General features: G+C 48.8%; 1 protein-coding gene, 2 long non-coding RNA genes and 1 pseudogene across 10 annotated transcripts; 3 read left to right on the top strand and 1 right to left on the bottom strand.

Moving 5' to 3' along the window:
* Positions 1 to 1,302: 1,302 nt before the first annotated feature.
* Positions 1,303 to 4,081, bottom strand: LOC144379432 (uncharacterized). 3 transcript variants are annotated; one of them, XR_013442393.1, is made up of 3 exons: positions 3,309 to 3,927; positions 2,409 to 2,630; positions 1,303 to 1,633 (listed from the first exon to the last, which is right to left on the bottom strand). It is a non-coding gene; the product is annotated as an uncharacterized LOC144379432 (long non-coding RNA). The 3 variants fall into 3 exon arrangements; XR_013442392.1 differs by lacking the exon at positions 1,303 to 1,633 and having other exon boundaries at positions 2,313 to 2,630; positions 3,309 to 3,405; positions 3,545 to 3,978; XR_013442391.1 differs by lacking the exon at positions 1,303 to 1,633 and having other exon boundaries at positions 2,313 to 2,630; positions 3,309 to 4,081.
* Positions 4,082 to 5,203: 1,122 nt separating this feature from the next.
* Positions 5,204 to 6,691, top strand: LOC118548328 (serum amyloid A-2 protein-like; annotated as a pseudogene).
* A 1,145-nt stretch (positions 6,692 to 7,836) lies between these two features.
* Positions 7,837 to 13,134, top strand: LOC118545198 (uncharacterized). 6 transcript variants are annotated; one of them, XR_013442398.1, is made up of 4 exons: positions 7,837 to 8,069; positions 10,582 to 10,759; positions 11,704 to 11,795; positions 12,474 to 13,134. It is a non-coding gene; the product is annotated as an uncharacterized LOC118545198 (long non-coding RNA). The 6 variants fall into 6 exon arrangements; XR_013442399.1 differs by lacking the exon at positions 7,837 to 8,069 and adding an exon at positions 8,077 to 8,861 and having other exon boundaries at positions 10,582 to 10,701; XR_013442397.1 differs by lacking the exon at positions 7,837 to 8,069 and adding an exon at positions 8,077 to 8,861.
* A 7,122-nt stretch (positions 13,135 to 20,256) lies between these two features.
* LOC118548327 (serum amyloid A-2 protein-like) lies at positions 20,257 to 24,379 on the top strand. The gene is made up of 4 exons (XM_036112156.2): positions 20,257 to 20,323; positions 21,021 to 21,115; positions 23,680 to 23,818; positions 24,085 to 24,379. Exons 2-4 carry the CDS (start codon positions 21,025 to 21,027, stop codon positions 24,245 to 24,247), a joined length of 393 nt encoding a protein of 130 aa, XP_035968049.2. The 5' UTR covers positions 20,257 to 20,323; positions 21,021 to 21,024; the 3' UTR covers positions 24,248 to 24,379.
* Positions 24,380 to 24,852: the final 473 nt, after the last annotated feature.

Genomic DNA, 24,852 nt, shown 5'->3' with positions numbered 1-24,852 from the left:
CACGGGCCGGGGACGCCACCTTCTAATTCCAAGTTCCCCAGATCCTTTTCTTTGTGCCTCTAGACACAGACGAGCCAGGGCTCCAGGAATGGGAAGCTGCCACACATGCTCAGCTTCAGCACCAGACGGCTGCGTTCCTCACCCCCATCCTTCAATTCACGCAGGGAGATTAAAAGAAATAACACATTCAAACAACTGAAGAAAGTATTACATTCTTGTGTCCGATGTTGATCATGTGCTATATATTCTTCCCAAGGAAACAAACATGGCAGGGGTGGGGCGCGGGTGCCGAAAGCATCCATCAGAAAAGGACCGGTTTACACAGCTCCTTTGAGCTTCCTGAGACCAGGACCTCACCTCCATGGTTCTCCTGCAGGGAGCAGTAGCTCCCCAACTCCAGGGCAAGGCGACCTGCTGAGGCAGGGGGTGGTTTCTGCTCTGGTGGCTCGTCCTCTGCCCCTAGGCCAACACTAGTAACTAGCAGACCTGGACACAATCATTTAGGAGAACAGATCTACCGTGTTTCTCCTCTCAGCAGACTGCTGGTGGCTCACAGGTAAGGGGACACCCGCATTCCCCGCATGTACACCCAATGACCTCTGACAGAAGCCACAGGGCCGCAGTCAACATCACTAACGACAACACAACACAGCACAACGCAAAACCCCATAGTCATCCGACCTTTCAATGGCTGCAGCATTTCTCAGCCTAAAGGCCTTTCCGAAGGATTGTTCTGAGCTGGTTGGAGCCAGTTCAGAGAGGCAGACAGACTGTCCCTGCAGACCCCAAAGGTTAATCTAGGTCCCCCTTTTCTGGTTCAAGTTTGGGCTTAATACAGACTCACTCTTCTCAGATCTCAATTTAATCAACTCACAGAGACACACCATGTGTTCATTGAGATTAAATAACACCACAAAGGTATTTATGTAAGTAAGATACATTTGTTGCAAGGAGACACAGTCATCTTTAGGAAGGCCAATAAATATTAGATAAATTGAAATGCTTGATAAAATCTCTCCTCCCCAGGATCTACTCTGAGGTCAGATGTTCTTCAGGAAACTGATAGGATCTTAGGGGACAGTTAATTCTATGTTATACAAACTGTTGTGGAAAACAGAAAATGAAGTTGTACAGCTCATTTTAAAGAAGCTAGAGTAATCTTGATCCCAAAACCAGAGAATACAAGAAAATAAAACAATAGTCCCATTTTGTTTTCAAAGGCACAAAAATTCAAAATGAAATATAGTGTAAACAAATCAAATCTGAGCATTAAAAATGCCTCAGTATTGAATTAGTTTATTGTTGGATTGCACAAAGAGATCAACGTTATGATATCAACCAGTGTAAAAAAGATAGTAATGTTATGTCAATTGATGGCCTAAAAAAGATAACTAATATTATCTCAATAGATAAAAAAATCATTTGAGGAAGCTCAAGACATATTTATGGTTCAAAAAAAATCCTTCAGGAAACTAAACATCAAAGGTAATTTTCTTAAATGTACAGATTAAGTTATAGTAAACTATTATTTAATGGAAAACGTGTCATCCATTTCTCTGAGGATCTAGAATGAGCGAAGATTGCCAACTATCACCACTGTTTCTATCGTCGTTCTGGAAACCATGGAGAATACCTTGGAATATAAAAAGAAAGAAGAGATACAGGGATTGGAAAGGCAGAGATAAAACTGTCATCACTTGCAGATAGCATAACCATCAACCCCCAAACCCACAATCAACAAACTGCTAGAATTAATAAGGGAATTGAATAATATAACCCAACACTTGATCCAAAACCAACCACGTTTCTCCATACCGGAAAGATCCAAATAGAAAAAATGATTAAAAATAAGACACCAGGGGCACCTGGGTGGCTCAGTAGGTTAAAGGTCTGCCTTCAAGTCTGGTCCTGACCCCAGGGTCCTGGGATCGAGCCCCGTGTTGGGCTCCCTGCTCACCTGGGGGCCTGCTTCTCCCTCTCCTCCCCACTAGTGTTCTCTCTCGCTATCTCTGTCTCTCCCTCAAATAAATAAATAAATAAAATCTTTTTAAAAAATTTAAAAACAACAACAAGAAGCAGTCATGTTACATGTATGAGAACAGAAAACATGACATCGGCAGAATGCCTTGTGTATCAACGAATGCTTGCTGGGGATGCATGTCCTTATGTCACCGGGAAGTGTCACTCTGTCCTCCGGGATGGCGCCGGCCCCAACGCCCACCAGCAGTGCGCCCACCAGCTCCACGTCCCCTCCTCCCCCTGCAGCATCCGGCTCCCCGTGTTCCCAGTCTAAGAGCTTCCATCAAAAAAAGTTTTTGTTTCAAAGGCACACTTTAATGTCTAAATAGTAAATAAAATGCTACAGGGTTGCTCTCATGGGACGTAGTAACAATCTCTGAAGTAACAACCTCTGAAGTCCCTTTCGTTGTTGTTACTTCAGAACACTCCTTTGTGGGCAGTAACTTCCCTGCATACGGTTGTTATTCTCCTATCGGATTCCTGCAGCTGCAGGAGAGCGCAACTCTTCTTTCTTGCGCTGAGGAAACTTCCTTCACAAGAGATCAGCAGGGCTGTGGTTTTCAAGGCCAAGTTCTGGAATAATATTGGTTCGCCCTGAAAGACAGGCAGGCCTAGGACAAAACCGAATCACATGGGAGAGAAAAGGTCAGAGTAGGATTGTTAACAGATGGAATGTGGAACCTGGACATCAGCAACATCCTTTTCCTCTTATCTTCCATTCTATATCTTTACATGGGACCCTGACTCATGGACCAATTTGTATCTCATTATAATCTTCATTGATGTGGATGCACCATTGATGCGTATGGATGTATTTGCACATTACTGTTGTGGGGGGTGTGATGACAGAGAAAGGCACATGCATGTAAATCACATGATGACTGGACATTTGCAGCTTCTCCTTATCTCAACACTGGAATCCCAATCAGGGCACGAACTGGGTTGTTGGTTTTCTCACCTTTAACAAGCAGCGCCTAGGATAATGCCTAGAATATAGTCAAGTCTAAAGAGCCTTAGTTGAATGGGCATGTTTACTGAAGAAAACGTGAAAAATACAAAATACGTATAAAGAGAAAAAGAAAAAGCAGTGCAAATTTCATCAGCCTGGATTGGGGGGAGGGCGGGGAGAACCTCCTAGAACCTTCCTGTTTGGCTTCTGGACTATTTTCTAAGTGTATGTACATATACGAATACCTAAGCAAAGGCGGGGATATAAGAATTATCATCTGATACTCTGCTTTGTCCCTGAACAACTTCTCATGAGCATCTGTCCTCGTTTCTACTCTTACCTGCCACCAAATCAGTGGCGAAGCTGAAATTCAAGTCTGGTCCGCCGGGATGCAGCCCTTGGATTCTTCGCCATCTGCTATGCACCTGCCACCTGAACTGGGCAGGAGGATAGCACACCGACCAGTCAATGTACAATATAATTTAATTCCATTTTAGCAAACATGCAGAGCTTAATAATGGCTCTCCCGCGGAGGTGCTCCCTGGACAGGAGCACTGCTGTCCTCCATGCCCTTACCTGCTCTGTTCCCAGGGCCCGGCTCAGTTCCTGCCGCATTCTGGGAGCTCGTTCAATAGGTGGGGAATGGGTGAATGGACGGATAAATGAGCTTTGCAAGATCTTTCCCGACAAGGCAGTGAGTTGGAGGTTTTGAAAGGCCCTGTGTCAGACTACTTGGACATTCCTAAGTCGGTGCCTGCAGGGGATTCAGGGAAGATCCCTGAGCAGGGCGGCTCCCTCCCATGTCAGGTCATTTGGGTACAAGGCCCTCTGGCCAGCCTGGAGCTCTTGTCACTTTGCCCAGCTCTTTCAGCCAAGGGACAAGTGGGTCATTGACAGGAGGCTTTGCAAACATGTGTTAAACAGCATGCTTTGACAGCACTCCCTAAATCGGGAACTGTATGTACACCATATACTTCTCGGAATAGACCTGAGTTTTCGTTCCCCTAGCTAGAGATTTCAAAAACCAAGCTCGGGAAATCAGAGAATTGTGAAAGGGCTCCCTTGGCATCCGAGTTTGAAAAGCAGGCTGTAGAGTGAGGTTCTTCCCTGTCCCACAGCTGAGCACCAAGAGGCTGCCCGTACCCCACATCCTAGGGAGAGCGTCCAAGAAGCAGCCAGATCGCGTGAGCCCCAGGGCTGACGACGAGGTGGCAGGGCAGGCCTGTGCGATCAGCCCCGCCTGGTCACATCCCCCCTCTGGACCCTGTAGAAGAGGCCTGGCAGGAAGAGAAGGGGCCCTCGGGCACAGGATTTGTGTCCATCCGTTACCAGAGAAAGAGCAATCATCATTCCCAGCTGAAGTGTAAGTTTGAATAGAAAACACAAAATAAGTCTTGAAATGGCATAAAATTTCCTGCAGACAAAATGCACAGTGTATGAATAAAGCTGTCCATCTTTTCTTCTCCTTTCCCTCTCTCCTTTCATTCAGCCCTTCCTCCTTTTCTTCCTCCCTTCCCCTCACCTCCCTTCCATCCTTCCTGCCATTTCCTGATGGGATAATTTACAGACACCTTCAGCTTAGCTCTCACTGATGCTTCCTTTTGTCAGTGACGGTGTCCCTGGGAGGTCTGTTTCCTACACTTTCCTATCCCTTAACCACACCAAAAAAAGGTGGGGGGGGGGGTTGGGGACTAAAAACATCTATCGAGCCTGCACTGGAATTCAGCACCTTCATGCGATGTAGGGTGACCAGCTATGCTGGTTTGCCCGGGTCTGCGGAGTTTTCCATGACACTGTCTGTGCTAACTGGGAGGCTTCGAGGCAAACAGGGACACTACTGGTCAGGCTGGGACAGGTGCTCGCCTACTGTGGCTTCCGAACACCTCGGTGAGGCAGGCATCTTCCCCACAAGAAGGGGAGGAAGCTGAGGCTTAGAGCAGCCGAGGCCATTGTCAGGGACTAACCGCCAGGCAGTGGGTCACAGGGCAGAGGTTTGAACCCAGCTGTGCCCGAGTTCGGAGCTCTTGCCAGGTGGATGAGTCTGAGTACCCCTCCCGAAAGCTGGGGGGCTCTCAACCTCCGCCACGTGTCAGATGCACCAGGACAGCATCACAAACTCCGGATGCCTGAGATCCATCTCCCCCCCCACCCCCGAGGCTCAGGTAACTGGCCTGGGGTGTGACCTGGCCTCCAGGACTTTCAGAGCACCCCGGTGATTAGAAAGTGCAGCCACGGATGGCTCATGGGCCAGGGCTCCAGCGCTTGCCTCCTCGAGCTGCCCCCATCATCGGTACGGTCCACTGAGAAAGTTGTCAGGATGCCATTCATGCCCCTAACACCCCGAGGGGACTCGGCTCACAGTCACATGCCTGCCCCCTGCAAGAATAGGTTTCCTAGGACTCTGGGCAGAAGCACTGTACTCCTGGGCCTTTCTCAGGATCTGCCTTCCCTGTCACCTCCTCCCTTACCCAAGTCCCCTGGATCTTATCATCTGTGGCTTCGTTCTACAGCAGTGCTTCCTGACCAAGGGCAATTTTGTGCCTGGGGACATTCGGCAATGTCTGCAAACAGTTCTGGTTGTGACCCTTGGAGAATACGTTGCCCACATCTAGTGGGCAGAGGTCAGGGGTGCTGCTATGCATCCTGCAGTCTCAGGACAGGCCTGAGCAACAGAGAATTATCTGGCCCCAAACCTCAGTGGTGCTGAAGTTGAGAAATCCTGTTCTGTCATTCCTCCTTCCTCTCCTTGAACAGCTCACATAGAGCCCTAAGGGGATGTAGCCCAGAGACAGCAGAGGGTCAGACGCACAGGTGCAACACTGCTGTGCCCCGCCCACAGCCCCTCGCTAGCGATACCTGGGTAACCAACCAGGAGGAAGACTTGTTCTTCTCAGCCTACGGTGCCCAAGGGTGCTGGGAGCACAGGCAGAAATCTTGAGTCAGTGGTAGATTTGCCGTTCCTTGATTCTTCCCTAGGGTGTGTCACCGGCTTTCTGTCCACCTGATATCCCATTTGCCTGATCCTTTCTCTGCAGGGGCTTGGGACATGGTAAGAGCCTACTCTGACATGAGAGAAGCCAAATACAAAAATTCCGACAAATACTTCCAATGCCCGGGGGCAACTATGATGCTGCACAAAGGGGCCCTGGGGGTGTCTGGGCTGCTGAAAGGATCAGGTAACAAGGGCCCTGGGGATGCAGGGAAGGGTGAGCTGAGCCGGGCACCCTTATTAGCCAAGAGGGGCCAAGCCCTGGAGAAGTTTCCCCTAGAGACTGTGGCTCCTCCTTTTGCCCACCCTCCCATCTGTGCCCAGTGTGGGGTCTGAGTGGCTGACGGAGCCAGAGCAAGGCCAGTGGGAATGGGTGACTCCCGCCCTCCTGCAGGGGCAAGGGGACCAGCCTGGGCTGAGCTGGGCTGTGGCTGGAGCAGACTCAGTGTTTCAGCCCCTCCGGTCTTGGCTCCTCTCAGCCATCCCTTGGAACGAAGAGAGGTTGGTGGGGGTGGAGGGATGTTGCTCATCAGCCCCTACTTAATGTCTTACGTGCCTTCCTCCATCCCAGCGATGCCAGAGAGAACTCTCAGAGAGTCACAGACCTTTTTAAGTGTGGAAACAGCGGCCACGGAGTGGAGGACTCAAAGGCTGACCAGGCTGCCAATGAATGGGGCCGGAGTGGCAAAGACCCCAACCACTTCCGACCCCCTGGCCTGCCTGACAAGTACTGAGCTTCCTCTTTGTTCTGCCCTCAGGAGTTGGGCTGTGAGTCCCCTAGGGCAGGGACACCCAGTCACTGAGTTCTCTGTCCCCGGAGGCTGGTGGAGGGCACCTAATAGATGTCTAATAAATGCTTGAAGAGATTGACTGTTAAAAATGTGTGTTACTCACTCTTGGGTGTAAGGACTGCTCGTTGTTCCCCAAAGGAGATGGATGGACACCCCCGTGTGGGTGGAGCCCGGGCCCCCAGGTTTGGGTGTAGGGGGACCACCTCAGCATGACACAGGACAGACGCCCCGCACCCACCCCTCCCCGATCAGACCCGCTCCCCTGTCCAGGCCCCTCTGGTTGCACTGGTGCTATTTCCGGGTCCTTCCGTGTCCAGGCCCCTCACTGCCATCCGTGGGGTCCTGTTACCTTCTCTGTCCTCAGCGTCTGGTTCCCTTTGTTTTGCTCCTCGGTGGTCTCTGTCCCTGGGGGCAGGGGACCCAGCTGTGGGAGGACGGGACTGTGGCATCCAGCTCCATCCTCTGCCACCTTGATCTGTTGTTTTCTCAGCACTTCCAAATCCAATGAAAACCAATTTCTGTCCCTGCCATCTGAGAAATGCGTCCAAGGCAGTTTTTCTCCACCTATTTCACTGCCTTACTTCAAGCCTAAGTGAAGCCGTGATGCCACCTCACTGGTGATTCTTTCCTCACGGCTTCTGCTCCTTAACCGATCAAAACCGGGGAAGCGGTGGTGAGGAGCGAGCAGGGTAGAGAAGCCCCCTCTGTCATTTGGGGTCCAGTCAGGGGACAGAAACCAGGTAGTCGTTTGAGATGGAAATTCTAACAGAAGGAATGATTAGCTGGGACATGATTAAACACTAAGGGGTACAGGATACACAAAGCTGAGATGTGGATCTTGTTGGAAAGTGTGTGGCCCGTTGGATGGCCCGTAGAGATTGCTGGGTGTCCCAAGCCTGTGACCACAAACAAGGACTCCCCCCACTGAGGTGGCAGGAGGACACTTGGCAGGAAACTCCGAAGGCGGGCAGTGGAACTGGGAATGTAGCTGGGGCTGCCGAGGCTCCCCGGGAGGCAGCCCACATGGGGTCAGGGGAACACGCTGTCCCGGTGCCCGAGGCTAGTGTGCAAGGGGCGGTGCTCTGGACTGAACTGTGTCCCCGCCTCTCATTCATATGTTAAAGCCCCACCTCCCAATGTGGCTGCCTACTGGGTTAAGGAAGTAATGGAGGTTCAGAGAAGTCCTAAGTGAGGAACCTGGTCTGATAGGATCAGCGTCTTTACGATCTCGGATACTAGAGATTTTGCTCCTTCCTCTCGGCCCTGTGAGGACACAGCTAGAAGGTGTCCATCTGCAAGCCAAGAAGAGACATCCCACCAGGTACCAGATGAGTTTGCGCCTTGATCTTGGACTTCCCACCTCCCAGAAAGGGGAGAACTACATTTGTGGGGTTTGAGTCACTCCGTCGGTGGTATAGGGTTAGTCACCCACGTAACACAGGCAGAGCGCCGCAGAACACCCTGGAAACCCAGGGAAGGGTCACAGAAATCGTCGAGAACCTTCAGTGGGATACCATGGAAACGCCCTGGTTTGTGAGTGCCTCTGGGGGTCCTGCACTTGAGAAGAGCACCACAGGAGCCAGAAGGAGAGCAGGCTCCCAGGACCTGGGGGAGAGGTCTTTCTTCCCGCTCGTCCCTCCGGCGCCCTCTACTGGCCAAGCTTAGCGCCGCGCTCAGCGGGCCCCAGGGCAATGTTGGCAGGGTCCTACTGTGGGGTCAGAAACAGGGCGAGCTCAAATACACAGATTGACCACTGGCCTATGACTCCGCTCCGAAAAAGAAATTGAGGAGAACTCCTAAGGGAAGAAGGGTAATGATACGATTTTATAGAGGAAAGACAAATTGCATTTGTTTGTTAAGGGGGAAATAAAAGTGGGGATATAAAATGCTTAGCCACAAGAGCACTTAGAGTTGCTATCAGAAAGCACTGAGAGCAGTGCAGGTGAGGGGTGTGCCATGCTTGAGGCTTGGTCTGAGAGGAGGGAGCCTGTGCCACAGAAGGCAGGGGCAGAGAAACAGGTGCGGGGCCCAGTATGGCCACTGGCTGGTGAGAGGAGGCTCCGGGCCCCGGGGGGACTAGCGCGCAGTGTGGTACCGTCTGAACTGACCTAAGGTGAGCGTATGGGCTGTTATTAACACTGTTTTACCTTGACCCACGCCTTCCTCAACGTTCTCCCTTTCTTTATGTAGATCTGACTTCCCACCCCTACCATTTTCCTTCTTTCTAAATAACTTCTAACATTTTGTGCCAGGCACCTGTATGCCAACAGAGTCCCTCCGCTTTTCTTCTGAGAAAGTCTTTATTTCACATTCATTTTGTAGGACAGTTACACAGGGTACAGAATTTATGATGGAGGGTGTTCTCTCCAAACCCTTTAACTATCTCACTCCACCGTCTTCGTGCTTGCACACACTGAAGGGAGAGTAGGGGGGAAGAGCAGCTGCCCAAAGTCAAGGGGAAGCAAGAGGGGCTGGGATCGGGCCAACGGGGGGGGGGGTGAACCCCAAAGGGAGCAGGAGCATCTGGTCTGAAGGAAGAAAGCTGAAGAGAGTGGGGCCGGCACTTGAGATGGAGGACAGGGCCCTGCAGGAAGCCAGGTGTACCTACTGTGGTGCCCCCAACCCTGGCCCTCCCCACACCCCACTGTGTTTGCCCCTTTACGGGTCTGTCTTTAGGGCGAGTAGGTCGGAGACCCAAGGGCAGGAAGCAGGTCTCTCTTACTGTATGTGTCGGCCTTGTATCCTCAGTACCTGTCATAGCAGGTCACAAATAGCAGTTGCTTAATGAATATTTGTGAATGAACGAATGATGCAGAAGAAGTATTGTTCAAAAGCTGACAGACCCGGGAGTGGGCTTGGGATTGTAGTAGGTACAGGTGTTTGGTCCAGGGCTTGATCGGGAGAACGTGGTAATGAGGCGCTTTGGGTGACTATGTAATCTACATCAAAATCTCCGCTAAGATACTGGGAAAACTGACAACATTTTACCTTATCATAGAATATATATTTAACTTTCTCTAGGAGTGCCTTGTACTCTCTTGCATAGAAATGGAAATTAGAAACCTCAAGTGTAAATAAACTATTAGTCATTACGGTTTCTGAGGAGAAACCTTGGGAGAAAGCAATAAATATCTGACCTTCCAGAGAGCCATGCCGACTATCAGAGGGTCAAGTTAGCAGAGAGAGCTCTGTGAGAGCAGAGGAGGGGAAAAAGCTACACTGCATTTCTCTGAGTCCAAGCATCCATGGACTGAAAGAAGCATTATTATGTCTCTACCACCAAGACAAGAGTGCTGCAAATTAAGTTAGGTTATAATATTTTCTTATCACTCAGCATTTTTATTTTACACTTAATGAAAGAGATGTTAGGACCTACTTAGCCACACATTTTTATCTTATATCACTGTTGTGTATAAACAAAACAGGAAAAGCATACACAAAACAAATTTATTGAAGTATTTCTAAAATAATGACAATATTTTATGAATGCTGCCTGGTCATTACTGAATGTAAGACATGTCCTAATTTCAGAAAATCATACTAAAAAGTGTATATCTTAGGGGTGACTGGGTGGCGCAGTCGTTATGCGTCTGCCTTCGGCTCAGGTCATGATCCCGGGGTCCTGGGATCGAGCCCCGCATCGGGCTCCCTGCTCGGCAGGAAGCCTGCTTCTCCCTCTCCCACTCCCCCTGCTTGTGTTCCCTCTCTCGCTGTGTCTCTCTCTGTCAAATAAATAAATAAAATCTTTAAAAAAAGAATGTGTATCTTAGAAATAATGGAATATGCTATTACAATGTAAACTTATACAGGTCCCCTCTCATTATATTTCCCAGGAAGAAATAATGGACTTTGAGCTATTGTTCATCACCAGGTGTGCCGGCAGTGCTCCTGAGGCGAAGTTGAGCTTCACCCCGGCACCCCCAGATGTGCAGGGCCTCCCCAGAGAGGAGCAGGTGCCCCCACGGCTGCCCCTGACAGTGGCCCATGTTCCAAGCCCCGTCTCTGGATAAGGTGTCGCCCCACCTGGCGCAGCCCCTGACTCTCCCCCAACCTCAGTGTCTCTCTAATAGACGCCCAGAGTGCCCGAGGGCCCCTTCTCTTCCTGCCCGGGCCTCTTCTAAAGGGTCCGGAGGGGGTATGTGACCAGGCGGGGCTGATGGCACAGGCCTGCCCTGCCACCTCGTCGTCAGCCCTGGGGCTCACGCGATCTGGCTGCTTCTTGGACGCTCTCCCTAGGATGTGGGGTACGGGCAGCCTCTTGGTCCTCAGCTGTGGGACAGGGAAGAACCTCACTCTACAGCCTGCTTTTCAAACTCGGGTGCCAAGGGAGCCCTTTCACAATTCTCTGATTTCCCGAGCTTGGTTTTTGAAATCTCTAGCTAGGGGAACGAAAACTCAGGTCTATTCCGAGAAGTATATGGTGTACACACAGTTCCCGATTTAGGGAGTGCTGTCAAAGCATGCTGTTTAACACATGTTTGCAAAGCCTCCTGTCAATGACCCACTTGTCCCTTGGCTGAAAGAGCTGGGCAAAGTGACAAGAGCTCCAGGCTGGCCAGAGGGCCTTGTACCCAAATGACCTGACATGGGAGGGAGCCGCCCTGCTCAGGGATCTTCCCTGAATCCCCTGCAGGCACCGACTTAGGAATGTCCGAGTAGTCTGACACAGGGCCTTTCAAAACCTCCAACTCACTGCCTTGTCGGGAAAGATCTTGCAAAACTCATTTATCCATCCATTCACCCATTCCCCACCTATTGAACGAGCTCCCAGAATGCGGCAGGAACTGAGCCGGGCCCTGGGAACAGAGCAGGTAAGGGCACGGAGGACAGCAGTGCTCCTGTCCAGGGAGCACCTCCGCGGGAGAGCCATTATTAAGCTCTGCATGTTTGCTAAAATGGAATTAAATTATATTGTACATTGACTGGTCGGTGTGCTATCCTCCTGCCCAGTTCAGGTGGCAGGTGCATAGCAGATGGCGAAGAATCCAAGGGCTGCATCCCGGCGGACCAGACTTGAATTTCAGCTTCGCCACTGATTTGGTGGCAGGTAAGAGTAGAAACGAGGACAGATGCTCATGAGAAGTTGTTCAGGGACAAAGCAGAGTATCAGATGATAATTCTTATATCCCCGCCTTTGCTTAGGTATTCGTATATGTACATACACTTAGAAAATAGTCCAGAAGCCAAACAGGAAGGTTCTAGGAGGTTCTCCCCGCCCTCCCCCCAATCCAGGCTGATGAAATTTGCACTGCTTTTTCTTTTTCTCTTTATACGTATTTTGTATTTTTCACGTTTTCTTCAGTAAACATGCCCATTCAACTAAGGCTCTTTAGACTTGACTATATTCTAGGCATTATCCTAGGCGCTGGTTGTTAAAGGCGAGAAAACCAACAACCCAGTTCGTGCCCTGATTGGGATTCCAGTGTTGAGATAAGGAGAAGCTGCAAATGTCCAGTCATCATGTGATTTACATGCATGTGCCTTTCTCTGTCATCACACCCGCCACAACAGTAATGTGCAAATACATCCATACGCATCAATGGTGCATCCACATCAATAAAGATTATAATGAGATACAAATTGGTCCATGAGTCAGGGTCCCATGTAAAGATATAGAATGGAAGATAAGAGGAAAAGGATGTTGCTGATGTCCAGGTTCCACATTCCATCTGTTAACAATCCTACTCTGACCTTTTCTCTCCCATGTGATTCGGTTTTGTCCTAGGCCTGCCTGTCTTTCAGGGCAAACCAATATTATTCCAGAACTTGGCCTTGAAAACCACAGGCCCTGCTGGTCTCTTGTGAAGGAAGTTTCCTCAGCACAAGAAAGAAGAGTTGCCTTCTCCTGCAGCTGCAGGAATCCGATAGGATAATAACAACCGTATGCAGGGAAGTTACTGCCCACAAAGGAGTGTTCTGAAGTAACAACAACGAAAGGGACTTCAGAGGTTGTTACTTCAGAGGTTGTTACTAGGTCCCATGAGAGCAACCCTGTAGCATTTTATTTACTATTTAGACATTAAAGTGTGCCTTTGAAACCAAAACTTTTTTTGATGGAAGCTCTTAGACTGGGAACACGGGGAGCCGGATGCTGCAGGGGGAGGAGGGGACGTGGAGCTGGTGGGCGCACTGCTGGTGGGCGTTGGGGCCGGCGCCATCCCGGAGGACAGAGTGACACTTCACAGTGACATAAGGACATGCATCCCCAGCAAGCATTCGTTGATACACAAGGCATTCTGCCGATGTCATGTTTTCTGTTCTCATACATGTAACATGACTGCTTCTTGTTGTTGTTTTTAAATTTTTTAAAAAGATTTTATTTATTTATTTATTTGAGGGAGAGACAGAGATAGCGAGAGAGAACACTAGTGGGGAGGAGAGGGAGAAGCAGGCCCCCAGGTGAGCAGGGAGCCCAACACGGGGCTCGATCCCAGGACCCTGGGGTCAGGACCAGATGAAGGCAGACCTTTAACCTACTGAGCCACCCAGGTGCCCCTGGTGTCTTATTTTTAATCATTTTTTCCATTTGGTTATTTCCGGTATGGAGAAACGTGGTTGGTTTTGGATCAAGTGTTGGGTTATATTATTCAATTCCCTTATTAATTCTAGCAGTTTGTTGATTGTGGGTTTGGGGCTTGATGGTTATGCTATCTGCAAGTGATGACAGTTTTATCTCTGCCTTTCCAATCCCTGTATCTCTTCTTTCTTTTTATATTCCAAGGTATTCTCCATGGCTTTCAGAACGATGATAGACAACAGTGGTGATAGTTGGCAATCTTCGCTCATTCTAGATCCTCAGAGAAATGGATGACACGTTTTCCATTAAATAATAGTTTACTATAACTTAATCTGTACATTTAAGAAAATTACCTTTGATGTTTAGTTTCCTGAGGATTTTTTTTGAACCATAAATATGTCTTGAGCTTCCTCAAATGATTTTTTTTTATCTATTGAGATAATATTAGTTACCTTTTTTAGGCCATCAATTGACATAACATTACTATCTTTTTTACACTGGTCGATATCATAACGTTGACCTCTTTGTGCAATCCAACAATAAACTGCAGTCAATAGTGAGGCATTTTTAATACTCAGATTTGATTTGTTAACACTATATTTCATTTTGAATTTTTGTGCCTTTGAAAACAAAATGAGACTATTGTTTTATTTTCTTGTATTCTCTGGTTTTGGGATCAAGATTACTCTAGCTTCTTTAAAATGAGCTGTACAACTTCATTTTCTGTTTTCCGCAACAGTTTGTATAACATAGAATTAACTGTCCCCTAAGATCCTATCAGTCTCCTGAAGAACATCTGACCTCAGAGTAGATCCCGGGGAGGAGAGATTTTATCAAGCATTTCAATTTATCTAATATTTATTGGCCTTCCTAAAGATGACTGTGTCTCCTTGCAACAAAAAAGTATCTCACTTACATAAATACCTTTGTGGTATTATTTAATCTCAATAAACACATGGTGTGTCACTGTGAGTTGATTAAATTGAGATCTGAGAAGAGTGAGTCTGTATTAAGCCCAAACTTGAACCAGAAAAGGGGGACCTAGATTAACCTTTGGGGTCTGCAGGGACAGTCTGTCTGCCTCTCTGAACTGGCTCCAACCAGCTCAGAACAATCCTTCGGAAAGGCCTTTAGGCTGAGAAATGCTGCAGCCATTGAAAGGTCGGATGACTATGGGGTTTTGCGTTGTGCTGTGTTGTGTTGTCGTTAGTGATGTTGATTGCGGCCCTGTGGCTTCTGTCAGAGGTCATTGGGTGTACATGCGGGGAATGCGGTTGTCCCCTTATCTGTGAGCCACCAGCAGTCCGCTGAGAGGAGAAACACGGTAGATCTGTTCTCCTAAATGATTGTGTCTAGGTCTGCTAGTTACTAGTGTTGGCCTAGGGGCAGAGTGAGGAGCCACCAGAGCAGAAACCACCCCCTGCCTCAGCAGGTCGCCTTGCCCTGGAGTTGGGGAGCTACTGCTCCCTGCAGGAGAACCATGGAGGTGAGGTCCTGGTCTCAGGAAGCTCAAAGGAGCTGTGTAAACCGGTCCTTTTCTGATGGATGCTTTCGGCACCCGCGCCCCACCCCTGCCATGTTTGTTTCCTTGGGAAGAATATATAGCATATGATCAACATCGGACACAAGAATGTAATACTTTCTTCAGTTGTTTGAATGTGTTATTTTCTTTTAATCTCCCTGCGTGAATTGAAGGATGGGGGTGAGGAACGCAGCCGTCTGGTGCTGAAGCTGAGCATGTGTGGCAGCTTCCCATTCCTGGAGCCCTGGCTCGTCTGTGTCCAGAGGCACAAAGAAAAGGATCTGGGGAACTTGGAATTAGAAGGTGGCGTCCCCGGCCCGTGCTGGGAGACGTTTAACAGCTGGCTCTCTGGAAGAAAAGACTAAAGCCCTGACTCACCGTGTTTTCAGTTTCCGTGGTGTAAAGAGCCCCACCGTGGCTCATTTCCAATGACCAATGCCTTAACAATTGGCTCTCCTGAGCTCCTGTGAGCCAGCTGGGGCACCCCCCCCCCCCCCCCGCCCAGGACAGTCCACGTTCACAGGGAAGAGACTAGCAGCTACACCTGTGAGTCTAAGCTGAGCGTTTCAAGGATTTCCCAGGAGGAAAGAAAAAATAGGGAGGCAAAACAGAACTTCTAACTCTTTCCAAAAGTGGTAGCTGTTAAGGAAAATTCTCCAGCTTGAGAGAAAAGTGAAAGTATATATCCCACAGTGTTTGTGAAGATAGCTAAGCCATATATGATATACTCTGTACTTTGAGCAAATACATCAAATAGGTTATGGAAATGGATCATCAGCGGAATGAATGAGAAAAGGATCACTTTAAAATACAGTTTGATATTGAAAAAGAAACTACAACAAAGAACTAGTGTTCATCAGGGGTTCCTGGCTGGCTCTGTTGGTAGAGCATGGGACTCTTGATCTTGGGATTGTGAGTTTGAGCCCCATGTTGGGTGTAGAGATGACTTAAATAAATAAATAAAATTAAAAAAATTAGTGTTTATCAAAGAATCATATAAAACTTAAAAAAAAGGCAAGACGTGAACATCTCTGGTGGAGGACATTATTTTGTCTATTCCACTGATACACTCTGTTAAGATTTTCTTGACTTAAGTTTTACAAATTGTATTCTTATGATGCTGGATATAGTAATTATTTTTAAAACCAGCAATATTGTAAATAGTACATGAATTGTAGCCTCAAAAGATGCCCACAAATGTTCTCGACTGGATACTTAACAAGTAGTTCATATTGAAAAGAGAAATGTGAAGAGTAAGAATAAAAGGAACTCAAGCAGATTGAAATCCAGATAAAGTTTTGTTTAACTCAGTGGGGACCTTTAGATGCAGAAGATGACATGGTCAATATTCTGACTGCTCATGAACCCATGTTGGCCCTTTCTGTTCCCCGTGGTATGTTTTGAGGTCCTCAAGACCTTCTTTCTCCCAGTGCTATCCAGTAGAATTCCAGGGCTTAGGCTGAGGATAACTGCAGGACCTCCTACCTGCTGGGGACGGAGTCCTGCCCAGGTGAGGAGAGAATGTTCCCTCCTCTCTTGCACGGCTGCAAGCACTCCAGCTTGTTTTCTGCATCACAAACACTGTGCTGCCCACAGTTCTAACAAAGGGATCTTCAGAGACACCCAGAAAGAACACTTTCAGACACGTGAAAGAATGTTGCTGTGTCTTGAAAATTTCAACTGGGATCTTTATTTCGTTTTTAATTTTTAAAAGATTTTATTGATTTATTTGACAGAGAGAGAGCACAATAGGCAGAACTGCAGGCAGAGGGAGAGGGAGAAGCAGGCTCCCCGCCCAGCAGAGAGCCCAATAAGGGGCTCCATCCAGGACCCCGCGACCATGACCTGAGCCGAAGGCAGATGCCCAACCGACTGAGCCACCCAGGAGCCCCTAAACCAGGATCTTTAAACATAGAACTCTGCTTGGAAATCTTACTTATTAAAGTGTTCATGATGTGTGGCCTCCGTAACAATTTATTAAATAATCTTCCTGTCTCCCGCAATGTATAAAGTACTATGAGTTGTCTTGGCTAAGCCAGAAGAGTTCAGTGTATTAAGTACTTTCCAAGTGCTCAGAACAGACCGGAGCCCCTTTCGGCCTTAATTACCCCATCCTGACAACCGCCCTATGAGGCAGTGTTTTAGGGTCCCAGACCCAGTTCCAGGGTGTGCGGGGTTCCCCCACACGCATCACCAAGCAGAGTGTGCAAGACTTCCACTCACTTCTGACATCTCTACGCAAAGGTAGCACAGATCCCACTTGTTAAGGATTCAGTCCCATGAGACTATCTTTCCCCTTCAGTCCCGCCAGTCAGATGTCAATCCTAAGCCCCTGCTGTTCTATGTGCTTCTGACCGATCCCAGGCAGATTGCAGGATCCGACCACCTCCTCCTTGGGTTCGATTAATGTGCTAGAACCACTCACAGAAGTCGCGGAAGCACTTATTTATAGTTACCGGTTTAATAAAGGATATAAAAGAGGATACAAATCCAGAGCCAGATGAAGAGATACAGAGGGCAAGGTATGGGAAAGGTGAAAGGTCACAGGCCCCCAGCCCTCTCAGGCTCACCACTCTCCTGAGTCTCCGTATGTTTACCAGCCTGGAAAGTCTCTGAACCCAGTTCTTTAGGGTTTTTATGGAGGCTTCCTTGCATAAGGAATACTTAAATCATTGGCCATTGGTGATTGATTCAACCCTCCAATCCTTGACCTGTCCTTCGAGGTCAGGAGGAGGGAGTGAAAGGTCCCTCTGAGCACATGGTTGGGCCTCCTGGCAATCAGCCCCCATCCTTAGGTGAGGTCCAAAAGTCACCTCTGAACGCAGCTAAAGACACCTTTGTCCCTGTCAACGCTTAGGAAACTCCAAGGGTGTGGGAGGCAGTCACTGTGAAAGACCAAATATATATGAGACATATTTGCATCATTTGAATGACCAAATTTTTCTTTCTTACACATGCGAATCTCACAGGTAGGTAACGTTATTCTTCTCATTTGAAATTCATGAAACTGTTGATCATTCTTTCTGCTGGCCCTCTGAGTCTGGGCCCTAGGCCTCCCATCCTCGCTTGATCATAGTACCCTGTGGGGCGTCTTTTCCAACTTTGGTTTCTGGCTTTTCATAGCCTTGGTGTTCTTCTCATCCACTTAAATTCATTGTAACAGAGAAAAGGGAGGTCTCCGAGGCCTCTCCACAGCCTGGTCACACGGGGCTATTAGAGGAGGGGGACCGTCTCATGTCTTCTGTAAACCAGGTCACTTCTGAGAGGGAAAGGGCTTCTCACTACTAACAAAGTTGGCACAATAGGCCCAACGGACACAGTCTCTGGAATCCGGGACACAGCGACTCATGGCAGACTTCGGGAGATCTCTCCAACGCCTGGAGATCTGATACCACCTTGCCAACATCTTTCTTTGGCAGGAGACACAAGGGAAATAGCTCCCTGTCCCTACTGTTTATTGTTCTAAGCTTGGCCCTGCAGGGAGCTGAGTGTCTCTTCCAGAAAGAGAGACTACGTGACGGAACAAAGGAAGAGACCGTGCCTTGCTTGCCCAGGTCCCTGTGAGGAGTTCCTCGTGGGTCTAGAAAGTGTCTTCACGCGCTCTCTGTAATGTTTCTATCAAAGAAGGGAATGACTGGAATGCTGTCTGAAAGTGGGGAGAGCTTTCCAGCACGGAATGGCCCCAAGGGAGTAAAAGAATTGTCACAGGATGGGATCACTGGCCCAGAATTTCTGCACTGGGGAGCCTGGGAGGAGGGGGATGGGCATCACATGGCCTCCCCTGGGAAGGAGCCCCCAAACTCCCTGTCACCACTGGCTTTGGAGGGTTGACACCTGCCCTTCTCCCCACATGTCTACTCCTAGGACCAAGGGAGCCAAAGCAGCTCAGGGTCCCAGACTGGGCAGATCTCAGTGACCCCACATCTCCCAGGGAATGATTTGTGTGGGGAATGTCCAAATGTTGCTCAGCATTGCCCTGGATAAGAACCACAGGGACAGAGGGATCCTTTGACAGTTGTCTGCCCTACACCTGTCATCTCGTTGTACCTACAGGTATTCAAATAAGACCCAGACCCAAAAGAGGCATCACTCCTCGTGCTGGCAGGCTCCAACCTAAGACAGTGATTCCCTCCCACTAGTGGAATCCTTGCCTGATTGGCTTCATCCTGGGTCAGCCTCCCCTTTGCAATGTCCTACCCATAACTCCTCTAGTCTTGTGACAAATCAGAAGTCCGCCTCCTGCTTCTGCTCTGGGTTCCCGGTGGAGCACGAGTCCTACCTCCTTCCTGGCTACTACTTAGCTTCTTCCAACCTCTGGGCTGTCCAGTCTCCATGATTTGCTTGCATCAGCCCTGGAGGCACTCGTCTTGCATCTGAAATGCCTGCTCATTTTTCTTGTCTCCAGGATGCACCCCAGGCAATACCCCTGAGCTAGCACTCCCTGGGCTGGGCCTTCCTGGCCCTACTTCCTTAGGCTTCCAGCCGGGGGCCCCACTGTGACACGGACCAGGTCATCCTCTGGACCCCCCATCATTGCTGCCACATCACACACGCACCATCCTCTCTTCTCCAGGGAAATCCGATGACCTCTAAACTTCCCCTTTCACAAACAGGGGCAGGGAAGGGGTAGGTGAGTGGACGAGGGCCTCCATCCCACTGATACCGTCTGCATGCAATTTCTTCCCACCATAATCCTCCTAAACTCACATAGTAAAGCCCAGTCCTGCTTTTCCAGCTGAAACAGCTGTTCTGTATGTTCGCAACCTCCCAGCTCTCTTGCGGGGCATCCAACTTTCTCCTGAATCTTCTATTCTCATAAATTAGCAGCCAGTGGGCGATTTCCTGATCATTTTTAGGATGTATCATTTCTCCGTGACACTGTAGCAAATGTCTACAAAGAAATTCAATGTTCCTGGACCAGCGTGTCCTCCATTAAAGCCTGCCATTAGGAGCTGCCCCAGCAACTGATCAGGAATACACTCCAGTCTGAAGGACTCCCTTTTCCAGCGTCCAGGCCACCCCACTGGGTGCTGGAAGCTTTATTTTCCTGGTTATTGGTCCTTCCTGTCCTTCTCCTGCTCCTTGGGGTCCCAGCTTATCCTTATCTCTTCCTTCAATGGAGACTGCTCTTCCATTGGCCTTCTACACTCTCATTCTTTAGACAATCAAATCCCTTTTCTAATATTGATTACTCTTCACACCCATTGTCAATACATTACTGTGTGTGGAAGGAAACCTTTCCTCACCAAGAGTGAGACTGAAAACAGGCAGAAAAACCCACGTTTGCCAAATTCCCAGAAGCTGCCAGATTGCACAACCTGGGAAATTAGATGGGCATGAAGAAAGAGCCCGATGTTCTGGATGCTGTGTTCTGGCCAAGGGGAATTTCCCAAATCTCAGTGTTTTGCTTGAAACCTGGCTTCCCGTTCATTCCCCGAGCAAAGCGTCAGTATATATACTGTGGGCACCCCTAGCAGGCAGGAGGGGCAGGCAGCTCCTCTTCGCCAGGAGCCTCCTTGGGAAGCAACAGCCAAAGGTGAGGTACTAGAACTTTCCAACACGATTTCTCTTTGCAGACTCCCGTTCCCCACGGCATTCCTGCGCTGTGTCCCAGCTCTCTGCTTCCTTCCTGCATCTCCTAGCCTGACAATTAGGATTCAGCAGATGTGAATACTCTCTGGGACTGGGATTTAGTCGTGTACTTCCTCGGTGAGAGTTCAGGGATGGCTAGAGCAGGCATTCTGCAAAGCTTTGTGCACTGTTTCACTCATCTCATTCGACAGACTGGTGTATGGTCACAAGATGCCCAGATGCCTCTTTGGAAGCTTTCTGTATGGTGGGTGTCAGGGCTCACGGGTGATGCCTGAAAGGGAAAGTGGTTTCTATTAGAAGCGCAGTGCAGTCTCTCATACTGGGATTCCACTGAGGCAAGTGGAAATGGACACATGGACCCTCTGGAATTCTAAGTATCTACGTATCACCTGCCTAATATATGTATACGCACTGTCTACTTCTTTCTACATATACATACATACACATATATGTACATACACGGGTATATATGTACACATATGTGTGTGTGTGTGTATGTGTGTGTAGGTCTCCAGATATAGATACTATTGAGTGTGGCTTAGTTTTGGAATACAAGAACGGGTCAACATTACTCCCCGAAAAAACCAATCCAAACCAAAACTAAACACCTATCATCTTTGTGTGTCTCTTTGGCTCTGCAGCAGGATGAAGCTTTTCCTGGGCATCCTCTTGTGCTCCCTGGTCCTGGGCGTCAGCAGCCATAGGTGGTTAGACTTCCTCAGGGAAGCTGGTCAAGGTAAGGCCCAAAGCATGGGGGTCAGGGGGAGGCCGCAGCTGGCCTCCCTCCAGGATTCCCCAGAGCAGAGGCCACATCCACACAGGGCAAAGGCCGCAAGTGGGACGCGAAGAAGCATGGTTTTCAAGATAGCAGTTTCCCAGGCTTTCTATTCATTTATTTTTTAACTGAACTATATCTGACATATAACATCATATATATTTAAGGTGTATGTCATGTTAATTTGATACATTCATATATTTAATCTGATTGCCATTATAGCTATAATTAGCACCTCTACCATGTTACATAATTTCTCTTTCCTTTTAGTCATTGAAATACTTAAGTTCTAGGCTATAGCACGTTTGATGATTATGATACAATATTGTTTGGTGCTCATTATACTGTGCCTTAGGTCTCTAGGGCTTACTTACTACGTGTGGTTTTTCCCCTTAAACCACATGTGTCCTATCCTTCCACCCCTGGCTTTTCTGGGCGGCAGCGCACTCTTCCATGGGGATCCCCAGGCTGGAGGTCACATAAAGTTTGGGCCTCAACTTGCAGCAGGAGCAGGAAGAGATAGATGTGGGGTCCAGGGTGCCTGTTCCCTTCTCACAAGTGGGACTCGAGTGCCGCCTAGTGGGAAGTCAGGGACAGCTCATGGCTGGGTCTCAGGCAGCCAGGAAGGGGTGCCTCAAACTTGTGCACTTAGTCATCCCATCCAAGATTAACGGAGCTTGGCCCGTGCTAGGCACTGTTCTAAGAGCTTTACGTGGATGAATGAACTGGTTTTTATCCTCAGGTTTTAATCTGTAATCCTGCGATGTAGGCACCATCATCCCTTAACAGAGAACCCGAGGCACAAAGAGATGAAGAGTCTGACAAAGTCCTCAAGCAGAGCAGGGTTTACCCCAGTGGTGGAGCTCCCCAGACTTTGCTAGGACAGGACTGTCCTGCCTCCCAGAGCAGAGAGCGCATGGCCCACTGCGGGGTTTGGGAACACACAACCCTCTTGTTTATCTGAGTAAATGGCAGATAGTCAGGCTGTGGGAGAGGCGGAAGGCCACTCTGCAGAGCTCCTCTCCCCGCAATAAAAGGCACAAGGATTCCGTGATGGTGGTTCTGCGGGCCTGAGACCTGGCTGGGCAGGAGAGCAAGAGACATGCGCCTCAGTAGTCAGACTCAGCGGCAAGATTTGTGTATTTCACAAAGTCATTTCTTTTTCTTTTTCTTTTTCTGTGAGAGTTACTGATTACTGTTTTAAGAGTTTGCTGCCAATCCTTTCTAAATTCTCACAGGCACCACTACAAATGTGTTTCCATTTTTAGGTCAAGGTTTTTCAAAGGGTTGTTCTAGGACCGTGTGCATGAGAATCGCCTGGGGTTTGGGGTGCTTTGTGAAATGCAGATGCCGGGTGCACACACCCCCCTTCTGCTGAATCATCATTTCGGGGCTGAGCCTGAAATCTGGCCTTTACCAAGCACCCCAGTGGCTTTTTGTGCCCACTCCAGCTTGGGAACCACTGCCTCCAGTTTTGCCCCCACAAGGGACCAGTATGTCAGGCATTTTGGAAGGACTTCCTAAGCAAGGGGCCTCCAGCCATCTATTTAAATCTGTAACTTGGAGGGAGTAAGTACAGTAAGAATGCTCTTTCTAAACACCAGAAATAATAAATACATAAAATGGAGATAAGGGATCGCATGGATATTAAACTAGGATTACAACTTGACAGTAGATTTTTCTCTTTTGCTTATTAAGTTACTTTTTGAAAGTCTTCATCTTATTGTACCTGATCAGATTCCTTCAATCAGGAACTCTCTGATCTTCTGAGCTTAGTCCCTTTACTGTTTTTGTCCCAGCCTTCCTAAGGCCCAGAGAAGTGATAGCATAGTGAGCACCTACAACCTTCTAGAAGTTATAGGTGTATTTTCTAAGTTTGTCTGCATAACCACTGTGTGGAGGGCAATATTCTTCAGTTTACTGGGGAGAACGCTGAACTTTAGAGCTGGGGGTAGTTGCCCTTTTTCTGCATTTGATGACCCCGTTTCTGTGAAGCTCTCTTGGGGGAATTCACCTTTATCACCTGATGATTGAGTTCTGACAGTCTCCTGGTGCCACACATGCCCCAGACATTCGGATGTACACAGAACTGAGTTGTCTTCACGCTGCCCACAGCGCTGAATCGCTCCCCTTGACTAGGTTGGGAGCCCTCTGGGTCAGCAGCCTCCCTCAGCTTTGCCTTTGTCCTCACGCCCCAGTCAGAGGGTTCCCTGCCCTTTCCAGGTAGAGGTTCATTGCACAACGAAGCGTCCCTTAAAGACCATCCCCCTCTTGTTCATACACATCACACACAGCCAAAAACCAAGTAGCGACAGTACTTAGAATGGAAACAAAGAGAATCAAACTTGCACCCGGTGTGATTCTCCTAACATTAACCCAGGGGAGTGAAAAGTAAAGGAATATGTATCTCAGCCAGTATTATCTCAAAGGTTTTTGTCAAAAGGCTGAAATCTTAGAATCATTGGGAGGAAAACTTTTCTCTATTTTGCCAAGAGATGATCACTTTCATTTTCTTTCCTTTCCAGGGACTAGAGACATGCTGAGAGCTTACTCTGACATGAGAGAAGCCAATTACAAAAATTCCGACAAATACTTCCATGCCCGGGGGAACTATGATGCCGCACAAAGGGGCCCTGGGGGTGCCTGGGCTGCTAGAGTGATCAGGTAACATAGCCCCTGGGGATGGAGGGATGGGGTGAGCTGAGCATGCCAAGCTGTGATTTCCACCCTCCCCCATGGGTGCTGGTTACCCAGCACAAGGGGATCTGCCAGGCTGAGTTGGGCCGTACCCAGAAATGATCAGTGTTTTAGCGTCTCTAAACTTGGCCTCTTGTAGATTCATTAGTTTCTTGGAAAGAGGAGAGATAGGAAGGGTGGAGGTGTTGTTCATCAGCCCCTGATTAATCTGTTACCTGCTTTCCTCCAACCAGTGATGCCAGAGAGAGATCTCAGAGAGTCACAGACTTTTTTAAGTATGGAGACAGCGGCCACGGAGTGGAGGACTCAAAGGCTGACCAGGCTGCCAATGAATGGGGCCGGAGTGGCAAAGACCCCAACCACTTCCGACCCCCTGGCCTGCCTGACAAGTACTGAGCTTCCTCTTTGTTCTGCCCTCAGGAGTTGGGCTGTGAGTCCCCTAGGGCAGGGACGTCAGTCACTGAGTTCTCTGTCCCCAGAGGCTGGTGGAGGGCACCTAATAGATGTCTAATAAATGCTTGAAGAGATTCACTGTTGAAAAATGTGTGTTACTCACTCTTGGGTGTAAGGACTGCTCGTTTGTTCCCCAGGGGAGATGGATGGACACACGCGTGCGGGTGAATCCGGGCCCCCAGGTTTGGGTGTAGGGGGACCACCTCAGCATGACACAGGACAGACGCCCCGCAGCCACCCCTCCCCGATCAGACCCGCTCCCCTGTCCAGGCCCCTCTGGTTGCACTAGTGCTATTTCCAGGTCCTTCTGTGTCCAGGCCCCTCACTGTCATCCGTGGGGTCCTGTTACCTTCTCTGTCCTCAGCGTCTGGTTCCCTTTGTTTTGGTTCTTAGTGGTCTCTGTCCCTGGGGGCAGGGGACCCAGCCGTGGGAGGACAGGACTGTGGCATCCAGTTCCGGCCACTGCTACCTTGATCTTCTGTTGTTTTCTCAGCACTTCCAAATCCAATGAAAACCAATTTCTGTCCCTGCCATCTGAGGAATGGGTC

Source organism: Halichoerus grypus, chromosome 11 (assembly GCF_964656455.1).
Source record: "Halichoerus grypus chromosome 11, mHalGry1.hap1.1, whole genome shotgun sequence".
NCBI classification, from domain to species: domain Eukaryota; kingdom Metazoa; phylum Chordata; class Mammalia; order Carnivora; family Phocidae; genus Halichoerus; species Halichoerus grypus.
Note: the sequence above shows the minus strand (reverse complement) of the source record. Positions and strands in the feature narration are given on the sequence as shown.